Here is a 25,044-nt window from a genome sequence, read left to right as displayed (position 1 = left end):
CGGGGCGAGCCGCGGCCGAGCGAGCGCGGGGCGCACCGAGGCGAGGAGGCGGGGAAGCCCGCCGCCGCCGCCGCCGCCGCCGCGCCCGCCCCTTCCCCCAGCCGCCCGCCCCCTCTCCCCCCGCCCGCCCGCCCGCCCGCCGCCTTCCTCCCTCCGCCTGCCTTCCCCACGGCCGGCCGCCTCCTCGCCCGCCCGGAGCCCAGGCCGCTGCGGCCGCGGCGGCGGAGCCCCCAGCCATGGCCTCGGGCGACACCCTCTACATCGCCACGGACGGCTCGGAGATGCCGGCCGAGATCGTGGAGCTGCACGAGATCGAGGTGGAGACCATCCCGGTGGAGACCATCGAGACCACGGTGGTGGGCGAGGAGGAGGAGGACGACGACGACGACGAGGACGGCGGCGGCGGCGGCGGCGACCACGGCGGCGGGGGCGGCCACGGGCACCCGGGCCACCACCACCACCACCACCACCACCACCACCACCACCACCCGCCCATGATCGCGCTGCAGCCGCTCGTCACCGACGACCCGAGCCAGGTGCACCACCACCAGGAGGTGATCCTGGTGCAGACGCGCGAGGAGGTGGTGGGCGGCGACGACTCGGACGGGCTGCGCGCCGAGGACGGCTTCGAGGACCAGATCCTGATCCCGGTGCCCGCGCCGGCCGGCGGCGACGACGACTACATCGAGCAGACGCTGGTCACCGTGGCGGCGGCCGGCAAGAGCGGCGGCGGCGGCGGCGCGTCGTCGGCGGGCGGCGGCCGCGTCAAGAAGGGCGGCGGCAAGAAGAGCGGCAAGAAGGGCTACCTCGGCGGCGGGGCCGGGGCGGCGGGCGGCGGCGCGGACGCGGGCGGCAAGAAGTGGGAGCAGAAGCAGGTGCAGATCAAGACCCTGGAGGGCGAGTTCTCGGTCACCATGTGGTCCTCAGGTGAGCGGCGGCGCGCGCCGGCCCCCGGGATGTTTTTGTTTTGAAGGGAAGCCATGTTTTATGTGTGCGCTGGGCGCCGCCATCTTCTCCGCGGGGCCAGTATGGCGGCCCCAAAAGATGGCGGCGCGGCGGGGGCGGCGGGCCGAAGATGGCGGCCAGGGCGCGGCGCCGCCCGCTAGGCCGCAATGGCGTACTTTCCGCGGGCGGGGCGGCGCGGCGGGCGGGGCGGCGCGGCGGGCGGGGCGGGGCGCGCTCGGCCCAACGGACGCGCCTCCGGCCCGTTGTCCGCCGCCCCCGGCCCGCCCTCGCTCCCGGCGGCCGGCGCGGCGCGGCGCGGCCCGGGCGCGGGCGGGCGGGCGTTGGCGGGGGGCGCGCGGCGCGCCGGCCCCGGGGCCGCCTCTGGGGGGCGTCGCTGCGCCGCCGCGCGGCGCCCCCGCCCCCTGCCCGGACCCGCAACTGCTCCCGGGAGGCCGCTTCCGCGGGGCGGGGCGCGGGGCGGGGCGCGGGGCGGCCCTTTGGCCCACGCCGCGGCGGCCGCCGGCCCCGGGCTGCCCGCGTTGGTGCCCGCCGCGCCGGCGCCCCCCGCCCCCCGCCCGCCCCCGCCGGCCGCGCGGCTCGGGAGGGCGCAGCGGCCACCTGCCCGGCCACCTACCGGCGGGACGCTCGGCTCCCGGCCCTCGGGGCGCGGGCGGGAGGCGCCCCCCGGGCCCGTGCCCAGCCCACTCGGGCGGGCTCGGAGCTCGGCTGCCCGCCGCGCCCCCCGGGCCCGAGCCCAGCCCGCCGTGGGCACGGCTGATGCTGGGGGGCCCGCCCGTGACCGGGGCCGGCCAGGGCCCCGCGAGCCCGCGTCTGCTGGGGGTGCGGGCCTGGGCACACGGGCCACGTGGGGCCGCGCTCCCGCCGTGAGGTCGGCCGGGTGGGCGTAGCTCGGAAGGCTGGTTTAGTCCGACACGCTCTGCGCCCGAGGCTGGCGGATTGTTAACCCGGTTGCCGTGCCCGAGGGCTGGGCAGTGCCGGGTGTTCCGGGGTGGAGGGGTGGGTGGGAGTGGGCCCGCCGCGGGGCGCAGGCGGCTGGAGGCATCCCTCGCCCGCGGAGGCCGGCCCTCCCCGGCCGTGCGGGGCGGGGTCTGCAGTGCTAACCCTCCGGAAGCTGAGTTCAGGTTTGCGTCTCACGGTGCATGTCCTAAGTTCGCATTGAGGGTCGCGTCACCTTCAGAGCTGACGTCTGTTGGGCGTGCAGGGGAAGAGGCCAGAGCCCGTCAGCAGGCTTAAGTTCCCACGTGTGTGTGTCAGGCTGGTGGGCAGAGAGCTTCGTGCCCGGCTTGATCGTGGGCACCAGGGGCAGGAATCTCGGGCCTCGTCCTGGAAGGACTGTGCTGTACCGCCCGTCACTCAGTTTCTCACCAAGAACAGCCCTTAGAATGGGAAGGACCCAGCAGTGACAGTTTAGTGACATGAAGCCCTCATAAAAAGCAATAAAGCAAACATTTAGACTGTGTGGTGGTTCTTTTTTCCTCCTGTGCCCTGGAGTCGCTGTAAGGGAATCTAATCATTCCTTCCTCGAGCCTTTGTAGACCCAGTATCTGTCTCCTTAGAATGAGCTGGAGGGTGTGGAGCTGGTCAGCGCGTTTTCAGAGATCACAGTCCCATGTGGCGTGCTCTTCAGTCTTTTTTATGACTGAGTAATATTCCACTGTTCATGTAGTGTTTTCCTCTCTTCCTGATTGGCCCCCTTCTGGCCTGTTTCTTCCCTAGCACCTCCCACCCCCAGCCCCTCGGTTGGCCTTTCAGCCTCATGGCCCCCCCCTTTTATGCTTTCCACATGTGGCCCCCTTGGACGGTCTTTGGGGGTCCGGAGGAGACCATATGGTCTGCAGTTGAGGAATGTTGGTCTAGATAATACAGCAGCGCTGGTTTGGGTTTTGTTTTCTTTGTTTTTGGTGCCACACCTGGCAGCACTGGGGGGCTGCTCCGGGCCTTGTTGCCAAGGTTCCGCCCACTGGCCTGTGTCCCTGGCCTTAGTGTTTTGGGGGGTGCTCCCAGGCAGTGCTCAGGATGCCTCGGAGCAGTGCCCCCTTAGCCAGGCCGGCCGCGCCTCCCCTCTTCTCGCACCCCTACCAGCATGTTCTTTGCAGTGAGAGATTCAAGGCCAAGTTAAGGCTGCGTTGCAGGATTCGGTCACAGTTCAGCTGTCTCTGAACATTTGTAACTCACTTCTCCGAGGCCCATGTTTTATTCTATTTCTGGCGTATAATTGAACACTTCACTGTTGCCAGATTTAGGGCACCTTGCTTTATTCCCTGTTCCCAGGCAGCTCGTCACATGTATAGGAGTGACATCCTAGTTTGAGTTTCTCACTTAAGTAAAGGCCCTTGGCTCAGTCGGGTTGAGAAGGGAAACCACACAAGGATCGTTCGGAAACTGCACTGGCCCGGGTCACCTGCCACATTTGCACCGCCCTCACCCCCACCCCAAGAACTGACAGCAGTGTAAGGGTGTTTCAGATGTCGGGGGGGGGGTTCATTTATTTTGGGGGGTTGTTTTTGTGTGTGTGTGTATTTTTCTTTTTTCTTTTTCTTTTTGGGTCACACCCTGCGATGCTTAGAGATCACTCCTAGCTGTGCTTGAGGACCATATGGGACGCCAGGAATCGAACCCAGGTCGGCCTCATGCAAGGCAAATGCCCTCCTGACTGTTCTGTCACTCTGGCCCAAGAAGTTAGGTTTTGAGACTGCCTGGAAGGTTTAAAAGTGTTGGCGTTGTGAGCTCTTAGAAATTGTGACTTTCATTCAGTGCTCTTGCTCCCGTGGGCTAGGCCAGATGTTTGGAGTCTTGCAGGACTGAGTCCTCTGGAACCAGCCAGCCGCTGACGAGATCTGCCCTGTCTTGTCCTGCTGTGTGGCTGGTCACTTGGAGGCCACGCCTCGCTGCCGGAGACTGAGTGGGCATCCTCCAGGGGCCCCTGGGCCCCGGCCCGTCTTGCCCCTCTCGGGAAAGGCTCCTGGTCTCTACCATAACCGGGGCCTGAGACTTAGAAGGGAGGGGATTAAAATTCACGTCAGCGCGCCAGGTGCCGAGTGACTGTTTCCGAAGGCCTGTCTGCTGGTTGTCCTCCTTTGGGAGTCCACTGTGGCTTCAGCTTAAGGCTGGAAAATTCAGGGTCCAACCCAAGTTATTAGCAAAGCAAGCGAGGACCTGGAGGCACGTTAACTCCGTCATCTGCCCACACAGGCCCCCGGACTTCCGTCCCCGGGAGGACGCCGAGACATTCCCAAGTCCTGGTTCTCGGTCGGAGGAGCCTTCACCGGGTTACGGCAGCGACTTCCTCAGAGATCAGTGACCCGCGTGTCAGCTTGACGGCTTGCCTTAGTCCTTGCCTCGGGATCTTTGTATTTTATTTATTTTTTTTATTTGTTGTTTGGGTGACGCCCTTCAGTGCTCAGGGGTTACTCCTGGCTCTGCGCTCAGGAATTACTCCTAGAGGTGCTTGGGGGGCCGGCAGACGCCCCCTCCGCTGCTGGCTCACTGCCCTGGCCCGTCTTTGAGGGGGCGCGCGTGCCCTGTGGCAGGCCCCACACTCTGAACTGGCCTCATGGTTCTTTGTGGGCCTCACCTCTGTGCTCAGGGACCACTCCCACGGGGGCTGGGGGTGCCGTGGGGTGCTGGGATCATCTCCAGGCCGGCCGCCTGTCAGCCAAGCCCTCCCCGCTGTCCCGTGGCTCCGGCCCCTGGGCTTCCTCGGCGGTTCACTTGCTGCTGATTGCCTCCAGCTTGTGAGCTCTCGGGGACACGCCCCCGGCGGCCTCAGGAGTCACTCTTGGCTGTACTGGGGGGTCGGGGGCAGAGGGGCCAAAGATTAAACCCAGGGCTCCCGCACGCAAGCCCGTGCTCCTGCAGTCTCTCCCTTTGACCTCCGCTGGTGACATGGTGGCGTGCCGGGGGTTGCCCCCACACGTGGCTGTGATGCTCTGGGCTTCACGTGGCGGGACTGCCAGGGTCATGCTCTGCGCTCGAGGGCGGCAGCAGGGATCCAGCTCGCAGCCCCCTGAAATCAGAAGAGTGACAAAATAGAAGAGTCCAGGGTCAGTCCAGTCTCGGCACCCGCTCCCTGGGATTCTTGTAATACCTGTACCCAGCGGCCTGCCGCCCCAGCTCTTCAGCCAGAAGGCTGGGTAAATACGTTCAGGTTGTTTGAACGGAGGAATGTGCCGGTTGCTGGTATACGCAGGTACTGGGGTGGTGACCAGCCCCTTCCTCGACCTCACGGCGAATGGGGTGGCGAGCAGCTGTCGGCGCAGGCACGGCCAGCACTTGGCTCTCTTCCCGTGCCGGTGTCTTGGTGACGGCATCGGTGAGTCGGTAAGGCCTAAAGGCACTCAGAATGAAGGGGTAATTAGCTCGCCCGTAGGAAATGTCAGTTGGTGAAAATAGACAACCTCGGTTATGGGGGGAAAACATCGGAGTCGAGTCAGCTGAAAGGAGCTTCCTGATGCCCCGGACAGAGGAAACTGTATTCCTGTTAACGGACTCTAAGGTGGGACCCCCGCCCCCTCACTCTCTCCCTCCCCCCCCTCCTCCCCCCCTCCTCTTTTGGGTCACACCCGGTGATGCTGAGGGGTTCCTCCTAGCTCACATTCCTGGTAGAGACCCTGTAAGATGTCAGGATTGACCCTGGGTCAGCCACATGCAAGGCAAGTGCCCTCTCGCCGTGCTGTGGCCCCAGCCCCAGGCGGGACCCTTCTGGGTTCTGGAGTGCGGGTGGGGACCCCCGAGTGACGGTGAGGCTGATGTGTGGGTTTCGTGGTGGGGCCCCCGGGATCCAGAGGGGCACAGAGGAGGAGAGAAGGCGTGGTGTCCAGTGTGCTGTCGTGGGGCTGCGGTCAGGGGTCTTCTTGCTGCCTGGCATAGCCGGGAAGGGCTTCCCACAGGCCCCGGCCGGCAGCTGGGGCTTCTCGTTCTTTCTGCAGGATGTTGACGGACTCGAGATCACTGGTGTGGCGGGTGGGGCAGGCAGGGCAGGTAGGGCTGCGTCACTCCCCGGACCCGGCGTGCGCCCCCAGCCTGGGCATCTCCTTCCTGGCTGCTCTCCGTGACTCTGCAGTTTCTAGGCCGTCGGGACCGGGCGGGATTTTGGCTGCTAACAGACGGAAGTGCATGTCAGACTCCAGGAAGTGCGCGCGCCTAGTGCTCTGCCCTGGGGGGGTCTCGTAGGGGGAGCGTTGAGAGTGCTTTCGGCTGCAGTGATTCAAAGCTGTGCCCCGTTGGCAGGGGCTTGTCAGAGTCCGCTCTCACCTTGGCGGGGGCTTCCTCTGCCTGCCGGAGCTGCCGTGTGCCCTGGTGGGCGGGTTTGAGCGGGAGCCCCGCTCTGCTCCCTGGTTGGACTCTTCGTTTCTCCCAGTCAGAGTCTGGGGCTGGCTGGTCGGCCTGGTTCTGGGCGCCGTTGCTTCGAGCCCCGCTGTGAAGCCTGCAGGGCTTGCCAGCCCCGCGTGGCACCTGGGAGGCACCTCACTCGGCCTGGTTGTCAGGGACTGAGTCGGGGCTTCTCCCGGGTGTGTGTCAGGGAGTCTCCCCTGGGGGTCAGAAAGCTCAGCCCCGGGGGGCCTAGAGTGGTAGCACAGCGGATAGAGCGTTTGCCTTGCACTCAGCCGACCCGGGTTCGACTCCCAGCATCCCATATGGTCCCCTGAGCGTCGCCGGGTGTGACCCAAAAAAAAAAAAGAAAAAACCTCCGGTCCCCCGAAGCCCTCCCCCCGCGTGGCAGGTCTGCGGACAGGAAGCATTGTCCCTGGACTCTGTTCAGCGGGAGATGCTGGTGCGAGCAGTCGCTCGACGGGAAGGCGCTGGCCTCACTTGCTCCCGTCCCTGCGCTCGCTGGCTGTGGCCCCCAGGAAGCGGGGGCCAGGGGCTGAGTACTGGGAGGGGTGCTTTCTCGGACGCTGTGGGTCGGCCCCTTCCTTTGGCGCTGGAGGGTCGCTGTGGCGCCTCTGGCAGGGCTGCTGCCGGGGGCTGTCTCGGGGCCTCGCATCTGCACGGCAGGCCTGTGACCCGGAGACGCCCCCACGCACCGGCCTCAGCCGTGGGTTGTTTGTGGTCGCCAGAGTGATGGTCTCAGTGCCCCCGAGAACCCAGAGAGCTTCTGTGTGCGCAGAGTTGCTGGGACAGGCCGCGGACCTGCACTCCCGCACTGCGGTGGCCCACGTGCTCGTTGCTGAGCCCGTTGCCCTGTTTTTCTCAGTGGCCGATAACTACATTTCGGTGATTCCTAAGGTGGTGACTGCCCTGTATTTTCTCTCCAACATAGATGACTTTGGTCCCAGTTCGGGGCTGTTCCCAGTGGTGACTGGGGGCTTTCCTGGCTTAGGAGTGACCCGGTAGGGCTGGGGGCCGTCTGGGATCGGGGGAGCGTTGCTTCTCTGCTGTTGCTTCTCCGCGCCTCCCACTGGGTTTCCCGGCTCTCCTCCCGCTCGGCCAGGTCTGCCCGCACGTGTGCGGGTGGGGGTTGGGCTCTGCCCGTGGTGCTTGGGGACCCTGCGCTGCGCAGCCGCCTGCAGGGTACTGGCCCCCGTCCCCATCACACATGCACTTAGCTTGGGGCCACATTGCATGGTGCTCTGCTCCCGGCCCACCTCTGCCGGGACTTGGGGAACCACCTGGGGCTGGGGTTGAACCCAGTCGGGTCGGCTGTGTGCAGGACCCACTGTGCTGTGGCTCCAACCCCCCACACCCGCACAGACCCTCCCTGCACTTTTCTCTCCCAGCGTGTTTGGGCATACGCAGCAGTGCTCGGGGTCACTCCTGGCAGGGCTAGGGGGACCCTTAGGGGTTGCCGGGGATCAAACTCGGCTGGCAGCGTGTGATGCGAGCACCCTCCCGTCATACTGTTGCGTTTAACACACATCTTGAAGGACCTGCTGACCAGCGCCAGTGTGGGTTGACCTCGCCGCCGGAAATGGTTTCTTGGTCAAGTTTAAAAGATTCCACCCTAATCTACTTTTCCTTTTTGGAGGGGGTGGCGGTTCAGGTCATCACTGGCGCTGCCCAGGGGCCGCTCCCCGAGGGCTGTGCTGGGGATTCGCCCCCCTTCACCCCTGCAGGAGCTCTCCAGCGCTGTAAGGAACCTGATGTTTCTCAGGCTTGTGTAGGTCCTAAGGCTTTTGTTGTAGCTGCAGTTGTCGGTTCTTGTGCCGTTGTTGTAAGAAGGCATTCGTGGGTCATACGTAAATAAGTATCGCTGTGTCCTGGTAAAATTTCATTTGTAGAGACAGATGTTATCCTCATACACCAATATTTGTAGCCGTTTCCACAGTAATGGAAATGCGGTCTGTCCTAGCTGAAATATCTAGTCATGCAGAGAGTTCCCTGGTGGGTGGGGTATGGCACAGGGTGCCCGGGCTCAGGGCTGCTGAGGGCGGGATAGAAGGAATGTCGTTTTGACCTGCACAGAGCTAGGAGCCGAGCAAGGACAAATAGTGTGTGACCTCTTGACGGGTCCCCTCCTGGAGGCACGTCCATAGAAACAGAGCAGTGCTGGCCTGGGGCCCGAGAGCCCCCCAGCCACCAGGAGTAAGCCCCGAGCAGTCAGGGTGTGGCACAGAAGCAGAAAAGGAGTTAGCAGGGGTGGGGAGGAGGCATTTCTGTTGATGAGGGAGGGCAGCGTTTTATGCTGGATACAAACGTGTTGCAAGGGCCGGAGCCGTAGTTCAGTGGGCAGGGCATTTGCCGTGCACGCAGCTGACCCGAGTTCAATCCCCAGCATCCCATGTGGTCCCCCGAGCACCGCCAGGAGTGACCCCTGAGCATCGCTGGGTGTGACCCAAAAAACCAAAAAAAAAAAAAAAAAGGTGTTGCAGGTGCGCTTAGTGCTACGAGCTTTCGCGTTGGTGGGTGGCTGAAGGAGTAAGTACTGCGTGCTGTCCGTTGGCCCTGTTTTGCTTTGGGGGGACAGCCAGCAGTGCTCCGGGACTGCACATGGTGCTGGAGGGGGAAGCTGGGGGAGGGGAGCTGGCAGCTCTGCCGGCTGCCTTTGTAGGAGGTGAGGTCTTGCTGGCCTCTGTCAAGTACATGTGTATTTCATGCACGTTTCACATTCTAAGTGTTGTCATCCTCACGCCTAACCCTGAGTGAGTGTTGGAAATAAGCACCGCATCTCCAGGCGTGAGCCCTCAGCCGCGTGGGGCGTGTGCGGGGCAGGGCTGGCGCAGGCCAGACTTGCTGACCTGGGGCCTCGGTGCCCTGCCCCACCAGCATCTCCCAGCCCCAGTGGTTCTCAACCTTGCTATTGTTGAGGCAGGAACAAAGGCAGGAAAGTACCTTTCCTGCACATCAGAGGAAAAGCTACTTTTCTGAGCGCTCACAGCTGTCCGCTTGCCCACGGGCGCGCTGGCACATTCCAGGCCTTCATCGGACGCGCGTATCCACGCATACCTGTGCCTTTCCCCACCCCTACGGAAAAGGCTCTTTTCTAAATTAGGCCGGGTGTAAGCGACAATGGTGAGAAAATAGAACAGTTAGCGTGGTGTGCTGTCATCTAAGTCATGTGACTTCGGCCTCCTGAAGAGTGTATCTAGAGCACTTGGGCTGCTAGTGGCCATGGTAATTGAAACAGGATGCTGGGGGCTGTTGTGTTTACTTTGAAGGGTTTGGGGAGGGTGGACGTTCGAATAATTACAGCTTTGGGAAAAGCAGTGAAATGAAGGAATTGGGCTGATTAGTTCATATCTGCTACTTGCCACTGAGTTACCCTGGGCAAGTTGCTTAACCTTTGTCCCGGGGCTTGCTCCCTCGCCGGCCATGCAGTTGGCCCGCGTCATCTGGGGGATGATGTGTGCAGTGACTGAACAGTGCTCACATATGTGCAGTAAAAGGGCAGCTCCGTGGTCCTCGGTGTTTCCGAAAACAGCGGGGCAGGGAAGGAATTTCAAGTTGGAGACTTGAAAGTGTATTATGTACTTTCCGTTGCTGGGGATGGTTGAACTTGGTAATGACCATGAACCTACATTCTTTTTTTTTTGGTTCTGGTATGGTTTGGGGGAGGGGTCACACCTATTGTTCCTCAGGAGTTACTCCTGGGTCTGTGCTCAGAAATTACTCTTGGCGTCTTGGCGGTGTTCAGGGGGCCGTATGGGATGCTGGGGGTGGAACCTGGGTCAGCCGTGTGCAAGGCCAGCGCCCTGCCCGCTAGGTCTCTCCAGCGCCTGTGTTGTCTTTCCTCTTAGCCTTCTGCTCTCGTCTCCGTGACTTCTGCCCAGCGCCTGTTAATCACTCTGGTGGCGCTAGCGATCATGACGTTTGACTTGCTTTCTGGTCTGATTTATTAGCAGAGGCAGAACTCGCGTGTAAGCGTCTCTGTGGTGCTCTGGGTGAAACTCGTAGGTGCCGAAGGGAGACATTCTCAGTGTGGGAAAATTTGGAGATTTAGGCATCCAAACTAGTGCTCTCTCGTCCGAGTGGGAGCCGAGGAAAGGGAAGCTGCCAACGGGACCCACAGCCCTTTGGGAGCTGCGGCAGATGGGAGCCGGGTGGCCCGGGCAGAGGAGGCACGTGGGGCACGGCGGGGCGAGCCAAGCTGACCCCGAGACACGGCACTTAGCGAGGCAGTCGGCCTCCGTGAAAAGGTTTGGGCCAGCGGCAGAAATATATGGGCTGGGTTTTCCCCATCACTTTATCTTCTATTGTCTCGCTAAGAGAACTGAACGGCGCAGGCTGGTTCCAAAATGCCATCATCGTTTAGGGAGAAGACCTTTTAAAGTGATCAGTGGACCGGAGAGATAGGCCAGCCGGGAGGGCGCTTGCCTGGCATACAGCTGACCCAGGTTCCGTATGACCCCGAGCACCACTGGGTGTGGCTGCCCGCAGCCCTGCATGGCAGTTTATGACGGGCAGGGAGGAGAGAGCAGTTGGCCTTGTGTGGGAACCCCGGGGCCTAGCACTGCTGGGAGAGAACCCCCAAGTGCCGCTGGGGGTGGTACCATCCTCCCCACACACAGACCCCAAATTATTATGTCTTGGGGCTGGAGCGATAGCACAGCGGGAAGGGCGTTTGCCTTGCACACGGCTGACCCGGGTTCAAATTCCAGCATCCCATATGGTCCCCTGAGCACCGCCAGGAGTAATTTCTGAGTGCAGAGCCAGGAGTAACCCCTGTGCATCGCCAGGTGTGACAAAAAAAAAAAGACAAATTATTATGTCTTGGGGCCACATCCGATGGTGCTCAGGGCTTATTCCTGGCTCTGCACCCGGAGTTACTCCTGTCGGGCTCCGGTCGTGCGGGACACTGAGGCTCACCCCGGCCGGTCCTGTGCTCGGACACACCCACCCCTGCCCCGGTCAGAATGACCAATTGGCCTCGGTCTCCAGGATCCGGGAGATTGTGAATTGACAGCCCCCCTGGCCCCCTCAGTAGAGACGGCCCGCTGTCCTGAGCACAGTGGTGAGGCCCCCTGTGCAGGGGCCCGGATTGCAGGGTGGGGGTCAGGGGACCTGAGCACCGTGGGGGACAGGACAGCGGTGCCTGAGCCGGCACCCCAGGGCTGGTGTGCAGAAACAGCTCGGGAAGGGTGCTGGCTGCCGAGCAGGGCCGGGGTGCAGGGGGCGGCCCTCCCTCTTTCCTCCCCACCGAGAAGCTGCTCCTGGAGGCAGGTTTCTGTTCTTAAAGTGCTGCTTGCTCCGGGTGACGCCTTTCACCTGCTGACAGAGTCCTGTGCTGTATTTCAGATGAAAAAAAGGACATTGACCATGAGACAGTGGTTGAAGAGCAGATCATTGGCGAGAACTCGCCTCCCGATTACTCCGAGTACATGACAGGAAAGAAGCTTCCTCCGGGGGGCATTCCTGGCATCGACCTCTCGGACCCCAAGCAGCTGGCAGAATTTGCCAGGTAGGTTACACCGACTCTTTTCTTCGACTCCTCCCGAGTGCCTTGCTGGCGGCGGTGGTGGGCGTGCCTGAGCTCCTGGTGGTTTGTATTCGTGTTCTGGGGGGGCTTGTGGGAATGAGAGCGCCTCCTCTTGGCTCTCTCCGATAATGGGAGTGACAGCGTCTCTCAGCCTCACAGACGGTCCGACGGAGCTGCTGCTCGGCTGCCCGTGTGCGCGGAGGTGGTCACAGCCGCCCTCCCGGGCCTCGTCTCACCTGCCCCGCGCCTGAGTGAGCGCAGGGGTTCCTGGCCGGACCCCCGGGACTCAGGCTAGGTTGGCCTGCCCTGCGAGGCCGGGGTCCCCGGGAGCATCCTCTTCCCAGTGCTCATGTCCTAGCACACAGGAAACCCCAGCGAAGAGGGGAGGTTTTAAATGAGCTGGTGCACCGGGGGCGAGACCCCCGTGTCTCTCTCAGGAGCAGCCTTGCTCCTGCCATGGGGGCTCCGCTCCCCCACCAGGCACCTCCGACCCTGTGTTTTCATAAAGGTGCTCTCCACCTCTTTAGTGGACGTGGCGTCACAGGGAGCGTGCCCGTTGACCTGATCAGGACTTCACAGAAACGTTAGTCTCTCCTTTTATTAGCGTGTGCTTCCATTTTTATTGCCCGTTTCACTGTAAACATAATTATATGGATCACATGTTAGCCTGCTCTCCTCCCCCCGCCCCCTTTAACGGAGACCCGCGGGCCGGCGGGCTGTGGAGCAGAGGGTGGAGCCGGTGGCGGCGGCTGTGCGTGCTTGGTTCTGTGGCGCCAGGGATTGAACTCAGCCTTTGCTCCCGCTCCCCCGGCCCCGGCTGGTATTGGACCGTATCTCCTGCTGGGAACAAGGAGATGGGTGTTTGTGGGGCCTGCCTGCAGGAGTGGGGGGTGCAGGGACCCCGCCAGGAAGGACACAGCGACTGCCACTGTTTGTTCTGAAACGCCGGGGTCCCCCGGGCTGCACAGGGCATTTGCAGGGAGAGGGCTGGGCCTGACATGATTTGATATTTGGCCCCACAATCAGCGGTGCTCGGGGGACCGTGCCGTGCTGGGGGCCCAGGAGAGCACTGTTTCACCGAGCAGTGGCGAGCTCTAGCACTCCTGAGCACTAGACAGTAGCTTCTGTGTTTCTGTTTGGATTTGGGTATTTTTCTGGCCGCCTCCGGAGCTCCGGGGCCCCTCAAGTCAGCAGGTGGCCACCCAGGGTGGGGCCGGGTGCAGTGCACAGGCCGTAGCCCCTGGCCTGGCCTGAGGTTTCCTGGGGAGAGCGCGTCCTCCCAGGGCAGCTGAACTGTGAAGACGGGAGGTAAAGGGAAGGAGGCGGGAGTGCGCGGGGCTGGGGGCTGAGCGGGCCGGGGAGGCTTTGTCCTGTAGGTGCTGGGAAGAGCCGAGCTCCTCGGGCGCCGCCCTTGGGCACCCAGCAGATCTTTGCCGGTAAGCGGGGCCTGCTGAGGGGGTTTCCAGGAGGGCTGCGGAGACAGTTGGAGAGGCCGTCGGGGGCTGAGGGCCCTCATTCCTCCTGGGGCCCTGGACACAGGTTGGGGTCATTCCTTGGGACTGGGCCCCAAGTACCAGCCCCAGCCCCCGTGCAGGAGCCGGAAGCACCCCAGGAGAAGAGGCGGGGGCCAGCAGTGAGACCCCCTTCCAGCGGCAGGAGCAGGTTTCAGTTTCTGGGGAAGATGGTTAATGACTCTGGGCGGTGGTTTTGTTTGGGGTCACACCCAGAGTGCTCAGGGCTTACCCAGGCTGGCCCCGTGCGAGGCAGACGCTCGCGCCCCAGTGAAGAGTGCTTGGTGTGGTTGGCGCAGCTCAGCATGTTCCCTGGTGCGCACACCCTTTCCGGGCAGGGGCCTTGGGGATGTGCTCCCGGAGACAGGACACGAAGGGGAGGGAGCCCCCGAGAGCTGGGGAGCCGGCTCCAAGCCTCTCACTCCGGAGTGGGAGAGAAGGGGAGAGAGCAAGATGGTCCCGCTGTGGGGAAGGTTTCTCCCACCCCCTTCCTTCTTGCTTTGTTTTGTGGCCATATTGGAGGAGCCCGGGGTCCTGCGAGTCGCCGTGTCTGGACGGCCCCGCGCTCTCGCCTGCAGCTGCCTGTCTGCCCCGGGGAAGTTTCTTGAATGATGACTCTAAGATGGGGCCAGGTTTTCACTGTTTTTGTTTTCTCTTCTCCTCAGTGGTGTTTAGGGCTCACTCGGCTCTGAAGTTGGGGGCCGTATGGGGTGCCAGGGAGCTAATCCAAATCGACCCCGCTCAAGGCTGGCGCCCTGCCCACTGTCCTCTCCAGCCCGAGTTCTGACCCAGCGAGAATCGGGCCTGCAGAGCCGGAGCTGTGTCTCTAGCACACAGCGCCCCGGTCTTCCCTCTGGAAAGCAGTGTTGATCGGGTGTCTGGATTTTTGTTTGTTTGTTTGTTTTGCTTTTTGGTTCACATCCCGCCAGGCACAGGGGTTCCTCCTAGTGGCTCTGCACTCGAATTACCCCTGGCAGTGCTGGGGGAACATATGGGATGCTGGGAATTGAACCCGAGTTGGCCGCGTGCAAGGCAGACGCCCTACCAGCTGTGCTATTGCTCCAGCTTTGTTTCATTTTTACAGTACCGGTGTTCAGACTTCAGGTGTGGTCGCGGCACTGCCGGGGCGGGGGGGGTCCGCTCCTGATCCCCCACCAGCTGTGGCCACAAAACAAAAGCCAAGACTTCCTTTGGCTCCTTGGCTGAGAGTAGAATGGGATCCCGCCCCGGGGGTAGGGCCTGGTGTTGTGAGTTGGGTCCCCAGCTCCCCCTCGGTGGGTGGGTGTCGTGGTTCGAGACAGGGCTGTGACAGCGGGAGGCAGTAAGGCAGGTGCCCAGCTGCCCTGGCACACCCGGGTTCCTGCAGCTCTGGGCCTGCGTGTTGGGGAGAAGTGTCCGTGCCGGGAGGCGGGGCCTGGGCGGCTGGATTCCTGCAGCGTCTAGTGAGAGGGATGGGTGCGAGGCCGGGAGGTTGCTTCCTGCCTGAACTGACAACCTTCGTGTTTGTTCTTGAACTGCAGCCGGCCCCAAAGCCTTGGGTCCGTTTGGGAAGAGCAGGATAGAGGTCGGTTCCGTTGATGCTTGTGCCCACCATGTGGCTTTCACACGGCACCTTAAAGGGCCCCGACACCATCACTGCGCTCTGCCACCTCCAGGTGCCATGCAGCCCACTGTCTCATTTGTCTGAAGTGGCGGTGAGGCATGCTGAGGATGGCACCTGTGTCCCCCTCGGCGCGGGTCAGGCAGCGCTTTCTGTCCTGTGCCAATTGAGGGTGCGTGGCAGGGAAAAGGCTTCTGTTCACTCAGGCATCGCCGCTAAATCGGCAGGCATCTCTGCCACGGGGCCTTTGCAGCTGCGCCTAGTCTGAGCCAGGAGGCCCTGTGCCTGGGCCCGGCGTGCTCCTCTCCATGGCATGAACAGGGAGTCGCTCGTGCGGGTCCCCGCGCAGGGTGTTGCGGGGAAGGGCCCGTTAAAGGGACGGACCCAGTTCTGCGTAGGTCCGTTTGACCTCACGTTGATGTAGCTGTCATTTCCCGAGAACTTGCACATGCAGCATCTCCTGTAATCGAAGCAGCTCGGAAGCAGGGAGTGTCCCACCTTTGTCAAGGAAAAGAAACTGAGGCTGAGGAGTGGAGTGATTTGCTCAAGGTCATGCAGCTTGTAGGGGTCAGCATCAACTCACACATCCCATTTCGTCTCATCCATAACGCCTCTGCCCTTGTCATCGTCCTCTTCGCTCCCAGGACCCTGCAGAGCCTCGTGGGCAACAGACGTCCGGTCTGGGCGGCCTGGACGAGTTTGAGGGGGTCGTGGGTCGCGGGTCACTGCTAGCGCATGGTGGCAGTCTGTGAATTGGTTTTAAATTTCACATCGTTTTTATTTTGCAGATATGTATAATTGGTGCTATGAAACGTTTAGCCTGTGTTCACTAAGCAGTGTTTGCATTCCAGTGAAATGTAGAAGGTATCACTGTGAACCCCCGTGGCTGCTGTGTAGACTAGCACCATAGACGCCCCGTTGGCCACTGTGTAGTGAGGGCTTCCCCCTGGGCTCCCCGTTGCTTGCTCTGTAGACGGCGTCACCAGGAGCCTCCCGTTGCCTCTCTGCAGTGAGGGGGTCTCTAGACCCCCACTGGTTGCTTTGGAGTGAGGTATCACCAGACATGCCCATTGGTCATTCTGTGGTGTGAGGTATCTAAAGCCCCCACTGGCCGCTCTGTGGTGTGGGGTATCACCATGGACCCCACCCCCTCCCGCCCCCACTGGCCGTTCTGCAGTGAGAGTGATTTGCCAGGAAGCCTGAGAGGTAACACTTGGCCTCCTGCTTCTCTGGTTCCAAGAGTGTTGGTCCAAATACATTTTTAAACATGCGTTTTAAAATTACTATTTCTCTATGTACAAAATGTCAATTTAAGAGAAATTGGGCCCGGGGTCAGAGTGAAGTACAGCGGGTAGGGCGATTGCCTGCATGCAGCCAAACCACATTGGACCGCAGAGCACCGTCAGGAGCGATTCCTGAGTGCAGAGCTGGGTGTGGCCCACAAACAATTTTGTTAAAAGCAGAAAACTGGCAGAAGCAGCAGGGAAGATGCTTGTTTGCACTCAGCGGTCCCAGGTTCGATCCCCAGCGCCCCGTACAGCCCTGACAGGCCGAGTGAGCGCTGGGCACCACTGGGTGTGGCCCCAAAAAGGAAAAGAGACTGACACAGCCCGCGGCATGTTTAAAGAGTCGAGACTTGGGTGGATGTTCAGCTCCTCGGAAACGCTGTGGGAACCTCTCTGGGCCTCGGGCGCCCTCCTGGCGGTGCCGGAGTCCCCGTGCACGCAGGGGCAGGCGTCGCTGCTGTTGGACAGCCCGCCCACAGGGTGGAGGAGGGCGGGGGTCTGCGTGAGGTCTTGCCGTCCACGGGCGTTCAGAGGTGGCGATCTGGGCACAGAGGCGCAGCCCTCGCCGGCCCGTGCTGAGTTCCTGCTCAGGCGGTACCGAGACTGACAGGTGCTTCCGCGCCCCTCCCAGCCTCCAGCTGGATGGCAGCGCCAGGTTTGTGTCTTGCCCAGTTTGGTGAACCCACACCCAGGCTTTGGGATCTGATGGTATTTGAGGTACCACAGATCAGCTGAGGGCTGGCACCATAGCACAGCGTGCAAGGCGCTTGCCTTGCATGTGGCCAACCCAGGTTCAATCCCTGGCACCCCGTTTAGTGCCCAGAGCACCACCGGGCATGGCCGCAATGAAAAAGAGCAAAGAAGTCGTTATTCTAGGGCCGGAGCATGTTACGGGGCTTAGGCCTTGTTTGAGCCCGCCCAGCTCCGTACCCGGCATCACCCAGCTGATCCCGGGCAGCCAGCCTGCTTGGCCAGGAGTCACCAGGAGAGGCCTTAGGTACCCCTGAGCACTTGGGGACTCCCCCTCTTCCCCCTGCTCCTTGCCCCCCCCCCCCAAAGGAACTAGTCTGTAGCTGAGGCGCTCCCCGGACAGGCAAGGCTGCAGGGCTGCAGGGCGGGGCTGAGGGTGAGGGCTGACCACGGCTTAGTGTGGAGGACTTCGGGGCGAGGGATCTGGTCAGGGCCTGTGCTGTGAGTGCGGGGAAGGGGCTGGCCGCTGACCCAGGCCCTGCGGACAGTGCTCGGGCAGGCGGGCCAGGTGGCAGAGCCAGGGACGGAGGCCCCTGCTTGCGAGATGGAGATGTGCTCTCAGTTTTCTAGGAACCCTTTACTGCCGCCCTCACCCAGGTCTGTAGGGAGTATGTGGAGAGTTTTGACAAAAGACCCAGGTTGGTTCAGTGGAAATGGCAGGTAGGTAAGTTGCAATGAGCTCCGTGGAGAGGGTCCCGCCCAGGCTCGCACTCCCGTCCCCTCCACCCGGCACAGAGCAGGACAGCGGGGAGGGCCTTTGCCGTGCACGCAGCCAGCCCAGGTTCGATGCCTGGCATCCCATATGGGCCCCGCCAGGAGTGATTCCTGAGCGCAGAGCCAGGGTGTGACCCAAAAAGCCAATCAGTCCGTCAGTAATATCATCCCCCTTGTTTGGAAAAGCCTCACGCCCTGCCCCCACCACTGACTGAGAGCTGGAGCGGCCTGAAAGGGTGGGGGGTGCTGGCCGCTCCCTCCCCCCACAGCGGTGTGTCCCAGGACTCTTTGGAGAAGGACCAACTGTCACTTCTGCCACTGAATGGAAAGCCCCCTCCGTTTTTGATGCAGGCAGGGGCTGTGGGTCTTGCAGACCCCCTTTGCACGAGGCAGCTCTGCAGCATCTGCTTCCGGGTCCTTGCTTGGCTCCCACCCGGAGTCATCTGATTTTCTGCACCGTTGGCCCTTTTGTATTTTTTAAGAGCTAGGAGGAAAGGGCAGGTCCTTGGACAGTGGCTCGGGTCCCAGAGCCAGCGTAGCTGCCCGGTCAGGGGCCCCCACACAGGCAGCCCCGGGGAACTCCGCGCCTCCCTTGCTGGCCCCGGCAGCCGGAGGCTCGTGCCGGTGTGTGAGCGAGGCATTGCCGAGACTGTGATTGACCCAGCTGAGTCTACCCACGCCTACAAATCTCTCTCTCTCTCTCTCTCTCTCTCCTGTTTTTGTTTTTGTTTTTGTTTTTTTTTGGTAAGAATGAAGCCAAGAAAAATTAAAGAAGATGACGCTCCAAGAACAATAGCTTGCCCTCATAAAGTAAGTAATGCCAGGGGACTGACCGGCTGCCCTGACGGCTCAGCGCCCGAGAAGTCTGCATTTGATTTCCGTCTCCATAATTGAGATCCAGGAACTATAATCTTTATTTTCTAGATTCAAGAGGCTATATTTTGTGATGTAAGTTTTGTTTTTCAGCGAAGGCCGCTTGTTTCCTGTTTCTGGGGTTCCCGTAGGGCGCCTGTGTTTTCATTATTCCCGTGCCCTGCATATGAGGCCAGGGTTTCCCTTTTGGTCCTTGACGAGGCGATCTCAAGGCCGTGGATTGTGTCTGCCATGGACCTTACGGGCCGTGGCACACTAGGAACCTGGGGGATTCTCTTTACAGTTTTCTTAATTTACTCGTTAATTGTCTTGTTTCAGAGGGGTACTTAATTGTTTTCAAATGTGGTTAGTCTTAAGCATCACCTGACGTACTTTTGAGCTGTTACAACTGTTCTTCACTTAATTGGATATGAAGTTCATAAAAGCATAAGCTCTATCATTCAGTGCTGAAAGACAAAGGGAAAACTTTTTTTTGAGTCCATTGAGCACTGTTTGGAGTTCCCCGATGGCGGGTGGAGTCGGTGAGGGAGTGAGCCTCGGCTCGGGGTCTGGACATTTGAAAACAGTTGTGCCCGTGTGCCTGTCTCTCCGCTTCGCTGTGTCTTCCTTTCCCGGTGGCCATTGAAAAGGCCCTTTTCTCCGTGGAAACCCCCCTCAGGGCCACGGGCAGTAACCGTGGCTGGGCCTGCCTTTCCCTGTGCGCTGTCCAGGTCGGCGTCTGCTGTCCCCTCATGCTGTCCTCATCCCCATTCGCTCCATTACTGGGCAACAGCTACAGGGGTGGGGGGCGTGCCCTGCCTCCTGCCCGCCCCGGTCTCGCCACGGCGTGGCTTCCGTGGAGAGAGGAGGGGCCAGTGGGCGGTGGCGAGGGCCGGCCCGCTCGGAAGCCCGGGTCTCGGGGTCCACTCCCAGCTCAGCTCCTACTAGTAGTCTGACCTTGGGCAAGTCTCTTTAAAGACGTCTCTGAGCCTCAGTTTCCTCATCTGTAAAGCCAGGGTTTGCATTCACCATCAGGCCTCTGCAGCTGTCCGGGGTGGCCTGAGCATTGGCCGTTTCTGCTGTGGTAGCGGTAGGACTGGGGGCGGGGGCAGGGCCGAGCAGCCTCGCAGGCCGGCCGCAGGGGGACCCCTGAGCTTCTCTCTCTCTCCGAAGGGCTGCACCAAGATGTTCAGGGATAACTCGGCCATGCGGAAGCACCTGCACACCCACGGCCCGCGCGTCCACGTCTGTGCGGAGTGCGGCAAGGCTTTCGTGGAGAGCTCCAAGCTAAAGCGGCACCAGCTGGTTCACACTGGAGAGAAGCCCTTTCAGGTAGAGCCGCGCAGCGGGCGGGGGCGGGTCTGTGACGACCACCCCACAGGAGGGAAGGATCCCGCAGGGACGGGCAGCAGGCGCCAGGGGCACCGTCCGTCCCAGGGTGTCCCGGTCACCCTTGGGTTCTGCTGAGTGACAGGGGATGTGTGAGTCTATGACAGCATGTGCCAGACCCCGGGAGGGGCGCGCCCGCCCGCCCGCCCTGGTTCGTGTTGGCGCTGACCCAGAAGCCTCACTGTTGGGCGTGTCCTCTAGCCCCGGGCCCTGGACACTGGGGAGGACGCTCGCGGCTTCTCCGGGTGCTGCGCGGGTGCCCGGTCAGGGGGGCAGCGCCGTGGTGGCCGCAGGTGGCTCCGGGCACTGAGCAGCCTCTCTCTGCTCTTCCCGACAGTGCACATTCGAAGGCTGTGGGAAGCGCTTTTCACTGGACTTCAATTTGCGCACGCACGTGCGGATCCATACCGGAGACAGGCCCTATGTGTGCCCCTTCGACGGCTGTAACAAGAAGTTTGCTCAGTCCACTAACCTGAAATCTCACATCTTAACACACGCTAAGGCCAAAAACAACCAGTGAGGAGACAGAGAAGGACCTGCCCTCCGCATCGGGATGGCGGGATCGACACGCCTCTCCTTTGTATATTGTTTCTAGGAAAGAATTTTAAAAAATGAATCCTACACACCTAAGGGACATGTTTTGATAAAGTAGTAAAAAAAAAAAATTAAAAAAAAACTTTAATAAGAGGACGTTGCTAAGATGCGCTATCTTGCTCTGTGATCTCGTTTCAAAAACACGGCGTTTTTGTAAAGTGTGGTCCCACCAGGAGGGCGATTCATGAACTTCGCATCAAAAGACAATTCTTTATACAACAGTGCTAAAAACGGGACTTCTTTTCACATTCTTATAAATACGAAGCTCACCTGTTGCTTACAATTTTTTTAATTTTGTATTTTCCAAGTGTGCATATTGTACACTTTTTGGGGATATGCTTAGTAATGCTATGTGTGATTTTTCTGGAGGTTGATAACTTTGCTTGCAGTAGATTTTCTTTAAAAGAATGGGCAGTTACATGCATACTTCAAAAGTATTTTCCTGTAAAAAAAAGTTATATAGGTTTTGTTTGCTATCTTAATTTTGGTTGTATTCTTTGATGTTAACACATTTTGTATAATTGTATCGTATAGCTGTATTGAATCATGTAGTATCAAATATTAGATGTGATTTAATAGTGTTAATCAATTTAAACCATTTTAGTCACTTTTTTTTTCCCGAAAAATACTGCCAGATGCTGGTGTTGAGTGTAATTTCTTTGCCTGTTCGGTTACAGAAAGTGGTGCTCAGTTGTAGAATGTATTGTACCTTTAACACCTGATGTGCACACCCCGTGTAACAGAAAGGGCAACAATAAAATAGCAATCCTACAGAAAGAATACGGCAGAGAAAGATCTGTAAGCACAGTCTTAGTTCCTTTTGTTGTCCAGAATAATTATAATTCTTGAGCCTCCCAGAAATTGGAAGCTAAATAAAGCAACTCAAGTTTTCTTTCCTTCGCACTCGGTCGCAGTGGCGCGTGTCAAGCAAGGCGTGGGTATTCTAGGACTCCTCCGTGGACTGGATTCCGAAAGAGCAGAGGACAGGCAGCCCGAGTTAAGGAACTACCTCAGAGTCCCCCGGCCAGGCCGGGGCGGAGGGGGGGGGGCCGGCTCGGGCCCCAGCCCCGTGTGCGTCCTCCAGGTAAGGTGCGGGCTGCAGAGGCACGGCCGCGAGAACCCCGCGGTTCCTCCCTCTGGTGGGGTCCCCATGCTGGCACCAGGAACTTAGTGTCAGCGTCTAAACAGCTGCTGCGGGCAGGTCGGTGACGGCGTGATCAGAAACTCGTACTCAGTGAGTACTTTACCTCTCTCCTCCCTCGGCCACCTCTCCAGTGCTCGGTGATGAGTTTGGAATTCTCCTTAGAGTCGCTCTCAGACTCGAGAGTGGCCCGTTACTGCAGATGCGCACGTCCTGTGTATCTTGTGCTGTGCACACGCTTGACTGCAGGGTGACCGGCACACTCGCTAATAGCCAGGATCTCTCTCCACGCTGTGCAGGACACCTCTAGGCCCCGGACGTCGGCCTGTCCCTGCGGGGGCTCCGTGGGTCCTGCCGAGGATCGGAGACCAGCACAGCGGCCCCGTGGCTCTCTGGAACTTTGAAGTGCCTTCTGAATTACAATGAAAAAAATTGAACTCGAGACGCTTTTCTATTCGTTCAGAATCTGTTACCCCCGAGTAGCTGGATGGAACTGTGTCGTTCAGAAGCCCCTGGCCGGCGTCCGGCTGAGCCAGGCTTGGTTGGTCAGGAGAGTCAGGCCACGTCAGAGCCGAAGGCCCGCGGCGCCGGCAGGCTGGAGCCCGGCCCTGGTGCTGTCCCCGGGACCCCGAGGGAGGGAACCCCCAGTCCTGGTGCCTTGGTCCTTCAGGGATGCCTTTGGCCATCTCTGCCGTTCTCGTCTTCCTTCTCTGAGTGCAGCCTGGTGGTAGGGGAGCGTGGGTGGCGCTCCCCCGGGTCCGGAGTGCTGGGCCTGCCTGGAGGGTCCTGTGGCAGCGCCGAGACCCGCTTTGCTTGTGTCTTGAACCTTCAGCCGACTGTGGGAGTGGCGTAGCTGCAGGGCAGGGCCCCGGGAGCCTCTGACTTGCCGATAGACACATTTTCTCACGTCTGAGCTGAAACCTGCACGTCTCTAGCGTGTGTAATAGAAACCCTCCGGAGGATAAGTTTACACTTCACGAGATATTGTTTTCTATTTTTGGATTTATTCTCTCCCCCCCCTTTTTGGTAGCATGGGGGGAAGCGTAATATTTGTATGAAGAACTATCACCTCAGAGTGACCTCGCTTTCCAGGGTGACAGGACTCGCACGCTTCAGGGCCGTAGACCGAGGGCATCAGCCGACGCTTTTTCCTGTTTGGTTTCCGTGTGCGAACTGCTCAGCGTCACTCGCTCTGCGAGGTGTGCCCGGGCGCCGCAGAGTGGCCCAGTGGAATGCTTGCTGCTTCTGAGCGATCCTTGTGGCGCTGAGGGGGTGGGGGCCCTGCTCCCCGCCCCGCCTGTCCCCAGGACCCCGTCCAACACGGCAACAGCCGGGGCTGAGGGATTGGCAGCCCGCCGAGTCCCGATTTTTCCTTCCCTCCCGTTTTTTTGTGACATCCAGCCTCCAGGAAGGGGCGCTGTGTGCGCCCCGCGGCCCGAGTCCCCGTAGGTGCACCCCACCCGTGCTTTACACCCTCAGCGTGCCCCCCCACCCGGTGGGTTCTGGGGGCAGCCACACTCGGGGCCCTGCAGAGCAAGAGTGGTGCTATCCCCACATCCAAAGCCCACGGTCGCACAGACCGCTGTTTCCGCAGACACTCAGCCCCGAGCCTCGGCCTGCCGCCGTGCGTCTCTCGGGGGCCTTGAGGGGTGCGTTTTGGGGGGAAGGGCATCTACCGAACAAGAACCATTCTTTCTCCAGTGCCCGTGCCCGTGTGCGAGGCTCTGCGGTGCCGGCCATGGGGAAGGGCCGCTCATTTCCATAGCTCAGTTCTCTCTCTCTTGGTTTCCCCGAAACTTCCACGTAGGCCCTGGCTCAAGAACTTGGCATTGTGTCTCCTGTTCATCTTTTTCTCCAATGTTCGTTATCATTTCTGGAATTATCCTTGGTTTTTTTTTTCCTTAGCTCATAGGTCATAGATGCAGAAATATTCTAGTATTTAAAGCACCCACGTCAGCTGGCTTTGCATCCAGAAACATTTAATGATAACTCGGTTTGAAGCACCAAGCATGTGTAACATGGCTCTATAAAATATAATAAATGCATAATGTTAAGCTTTTTAATGCTTGTGGTTCTTGTTTGTCCCTTTGCTTAACCGCTTTTCCTGGGTGGCGTCGCCGTGACCAGGCCACTGTGAGCCGTCAGCGTCCGCTTCGTTGCACATTGGCGCTTCCTGGGTACTGGCATGCCACCCTGGGCACGCCCGAGCAGGGCTGCTCATGGCCGTCCCGCCTCCCGTGGCCCCTCCGCTGGACCGGGGCTGCGAGGGACCCCCGGCTGCCCCCGCCTCCACCTGGCTATGTCGTGGGTCATGCCAGCCAATCAGGGCGCGTCTCCCCCCCCCCCCCCAGCCTGCTGCCCTCTGGACCACCCTGGCATTGGACAGTTTTGGTCTGTCCTGAGCGCTGAGGACAGCGGCCCGCCTCCTTTGCCAGACAGCCCCTTCTGTCGCGCCCCCCCCCCTCAGAACTGGGTGTCCAGGATGGGTTCTGCCCTTGACGCCCCCTCCTCCCTCCAGTCTCTGCTTCCCGGACCCCCTCTCCGTGGGTGCCACAACCCTGTGTGCGGGGGGGGTGGGGGGGTTAGGGCGGGCCTGGTGGAGACCGATGTGGGCAGGCGTGTGCAAGAGCTGGGGGTGGTGGGGGGCAGGCGCGTGCAAGGCAGGGGTGCGCAGGGGTGTGTGAGAGGGGGGCAGGGGCCATGCTCGACCTGCCAGTCCTGCATTGCCAGCCCTCTCCCTGGCCCTCCTGCACGGCGCCCTCAAGCATTAAGCCTTGCCCTCCCCCTCCGAGGGTTGTTCTGGGCGTGGGGGGTCCCCAGGCTTCTCTGCCCTCAGTTGTGGGTGTTTTTTTTTCTTTTTTTTTTTTTTTCTTCGGTTTTGGGTCACACCTGGTGATGCACAGGGGTTACTCCTGGCTCTGCACTCAGGAATTACTCCTGGCGGTGCTCAGGGGACCCTATGGGATGCTGGGATTTGAACCCGGGTCGGCTGCGTGCAAGGCAAACGCCCTACCTGCTATGCTATCACTCCAGCCCCCTTTTTTTTCTTTTTGGGTCACACCTGGCGGTGCTCGGGGGAACCTATGGGATGCTGGGGATTGAGCCTGGGTTGGCCGTGTGCAAGCCAACACCCTCCCCGCTGTGCTGTGGCTCCTGAGTTGTGCTCTAGGCCCTCAGGAAATCCCAGCCTTCCCGGGTCTGGTTTCTTCGGGCCGCCCCTCTCGATGTCCTGGGGCCCCGTGGAATGCGGGGGACAGAGCCTGGACTGGCCACGTGCAAGGCCTGCACCCCCTCCCCACTGGGCCGCGGCTGTGCCCAAGCCTCGGCCTCTCTGGCCACGCGGACGCGCTGGACAAGGGGTGGTTGTGAAGAGCCGCCCGCCGAGC

At 60.6% G+C, this 25,044-nt stretch overlaps 1 protein-coding gene across 1 annotated transcript; it reads left to right on the top strand.

Annotated features, from left to right (window-relative positions):
- Positions 1-98: 98 nt before the first annotated feature.
- Positions 99-23,717, top strand: YY1 (YY1 transcription factor). Its single transcript, XM_055130221.1, has 5 exons — positions 99-927; positions 11,641-11,803; positions 18,432-18,492; positions 19,708-19,866; positions 20,261-23,717. Exons 1-5 carry the CDS (start codon positions 237-239, stop codon positions 20,441-20,443), a joined length of 1,257 nt encoding a protein of 418 aa, XP_054986196.1. The 5' UTR covers positions 99-236; the 3' UTR covers positions 20,444-23,717.
- The last annotated feature ends 1,327 nt before the right edge of the window (positions 23,718-25,044 follow it).

The sequence above is a fragment of the Sorex araneus genome, chromosome 3 (assembly GCF_027595985.1).
Source record: "Sorex araneus isolate mSorAra2 chromosome 3, mSorAra2.pri, whole genome shotgun sequence".
Lineage (NCBI taxonomy): Eukaryota > Metazoa > Chordata > Mammalia > Eulipotyphla > Soricidae > Sorex > Sorex araneus.
Note: the sequence above shows the minus strand (reverse complement) of the source record. Positions and strands in the feature narration are given on the sequence as shown.

Bases quoted from the DNA above. Each gene is read 5' to 3' on its own strand.
- YY1 (XM_055130221.1), top strand. From the start codon at position 237: ATGGCCTCGGGCGACACCCTCTACATCGCCACGGACGGCTCGGAGATG. The intron at 11,804-18,431 runs GTAGGTTACACC...TTTTTTGGTAAG, and splicing joins CAGCTGGCAGAATTTGCCAG to AATGAAGCCAAGAAAAATTA. The intron at 19,867-20,260 runs GTAGAGCCGCGC...TCTTCCCGACAG, and splicing joins CTGGAGAGAAGCCCTTTCAG to TGCACATTCGAAGGCTGTGG.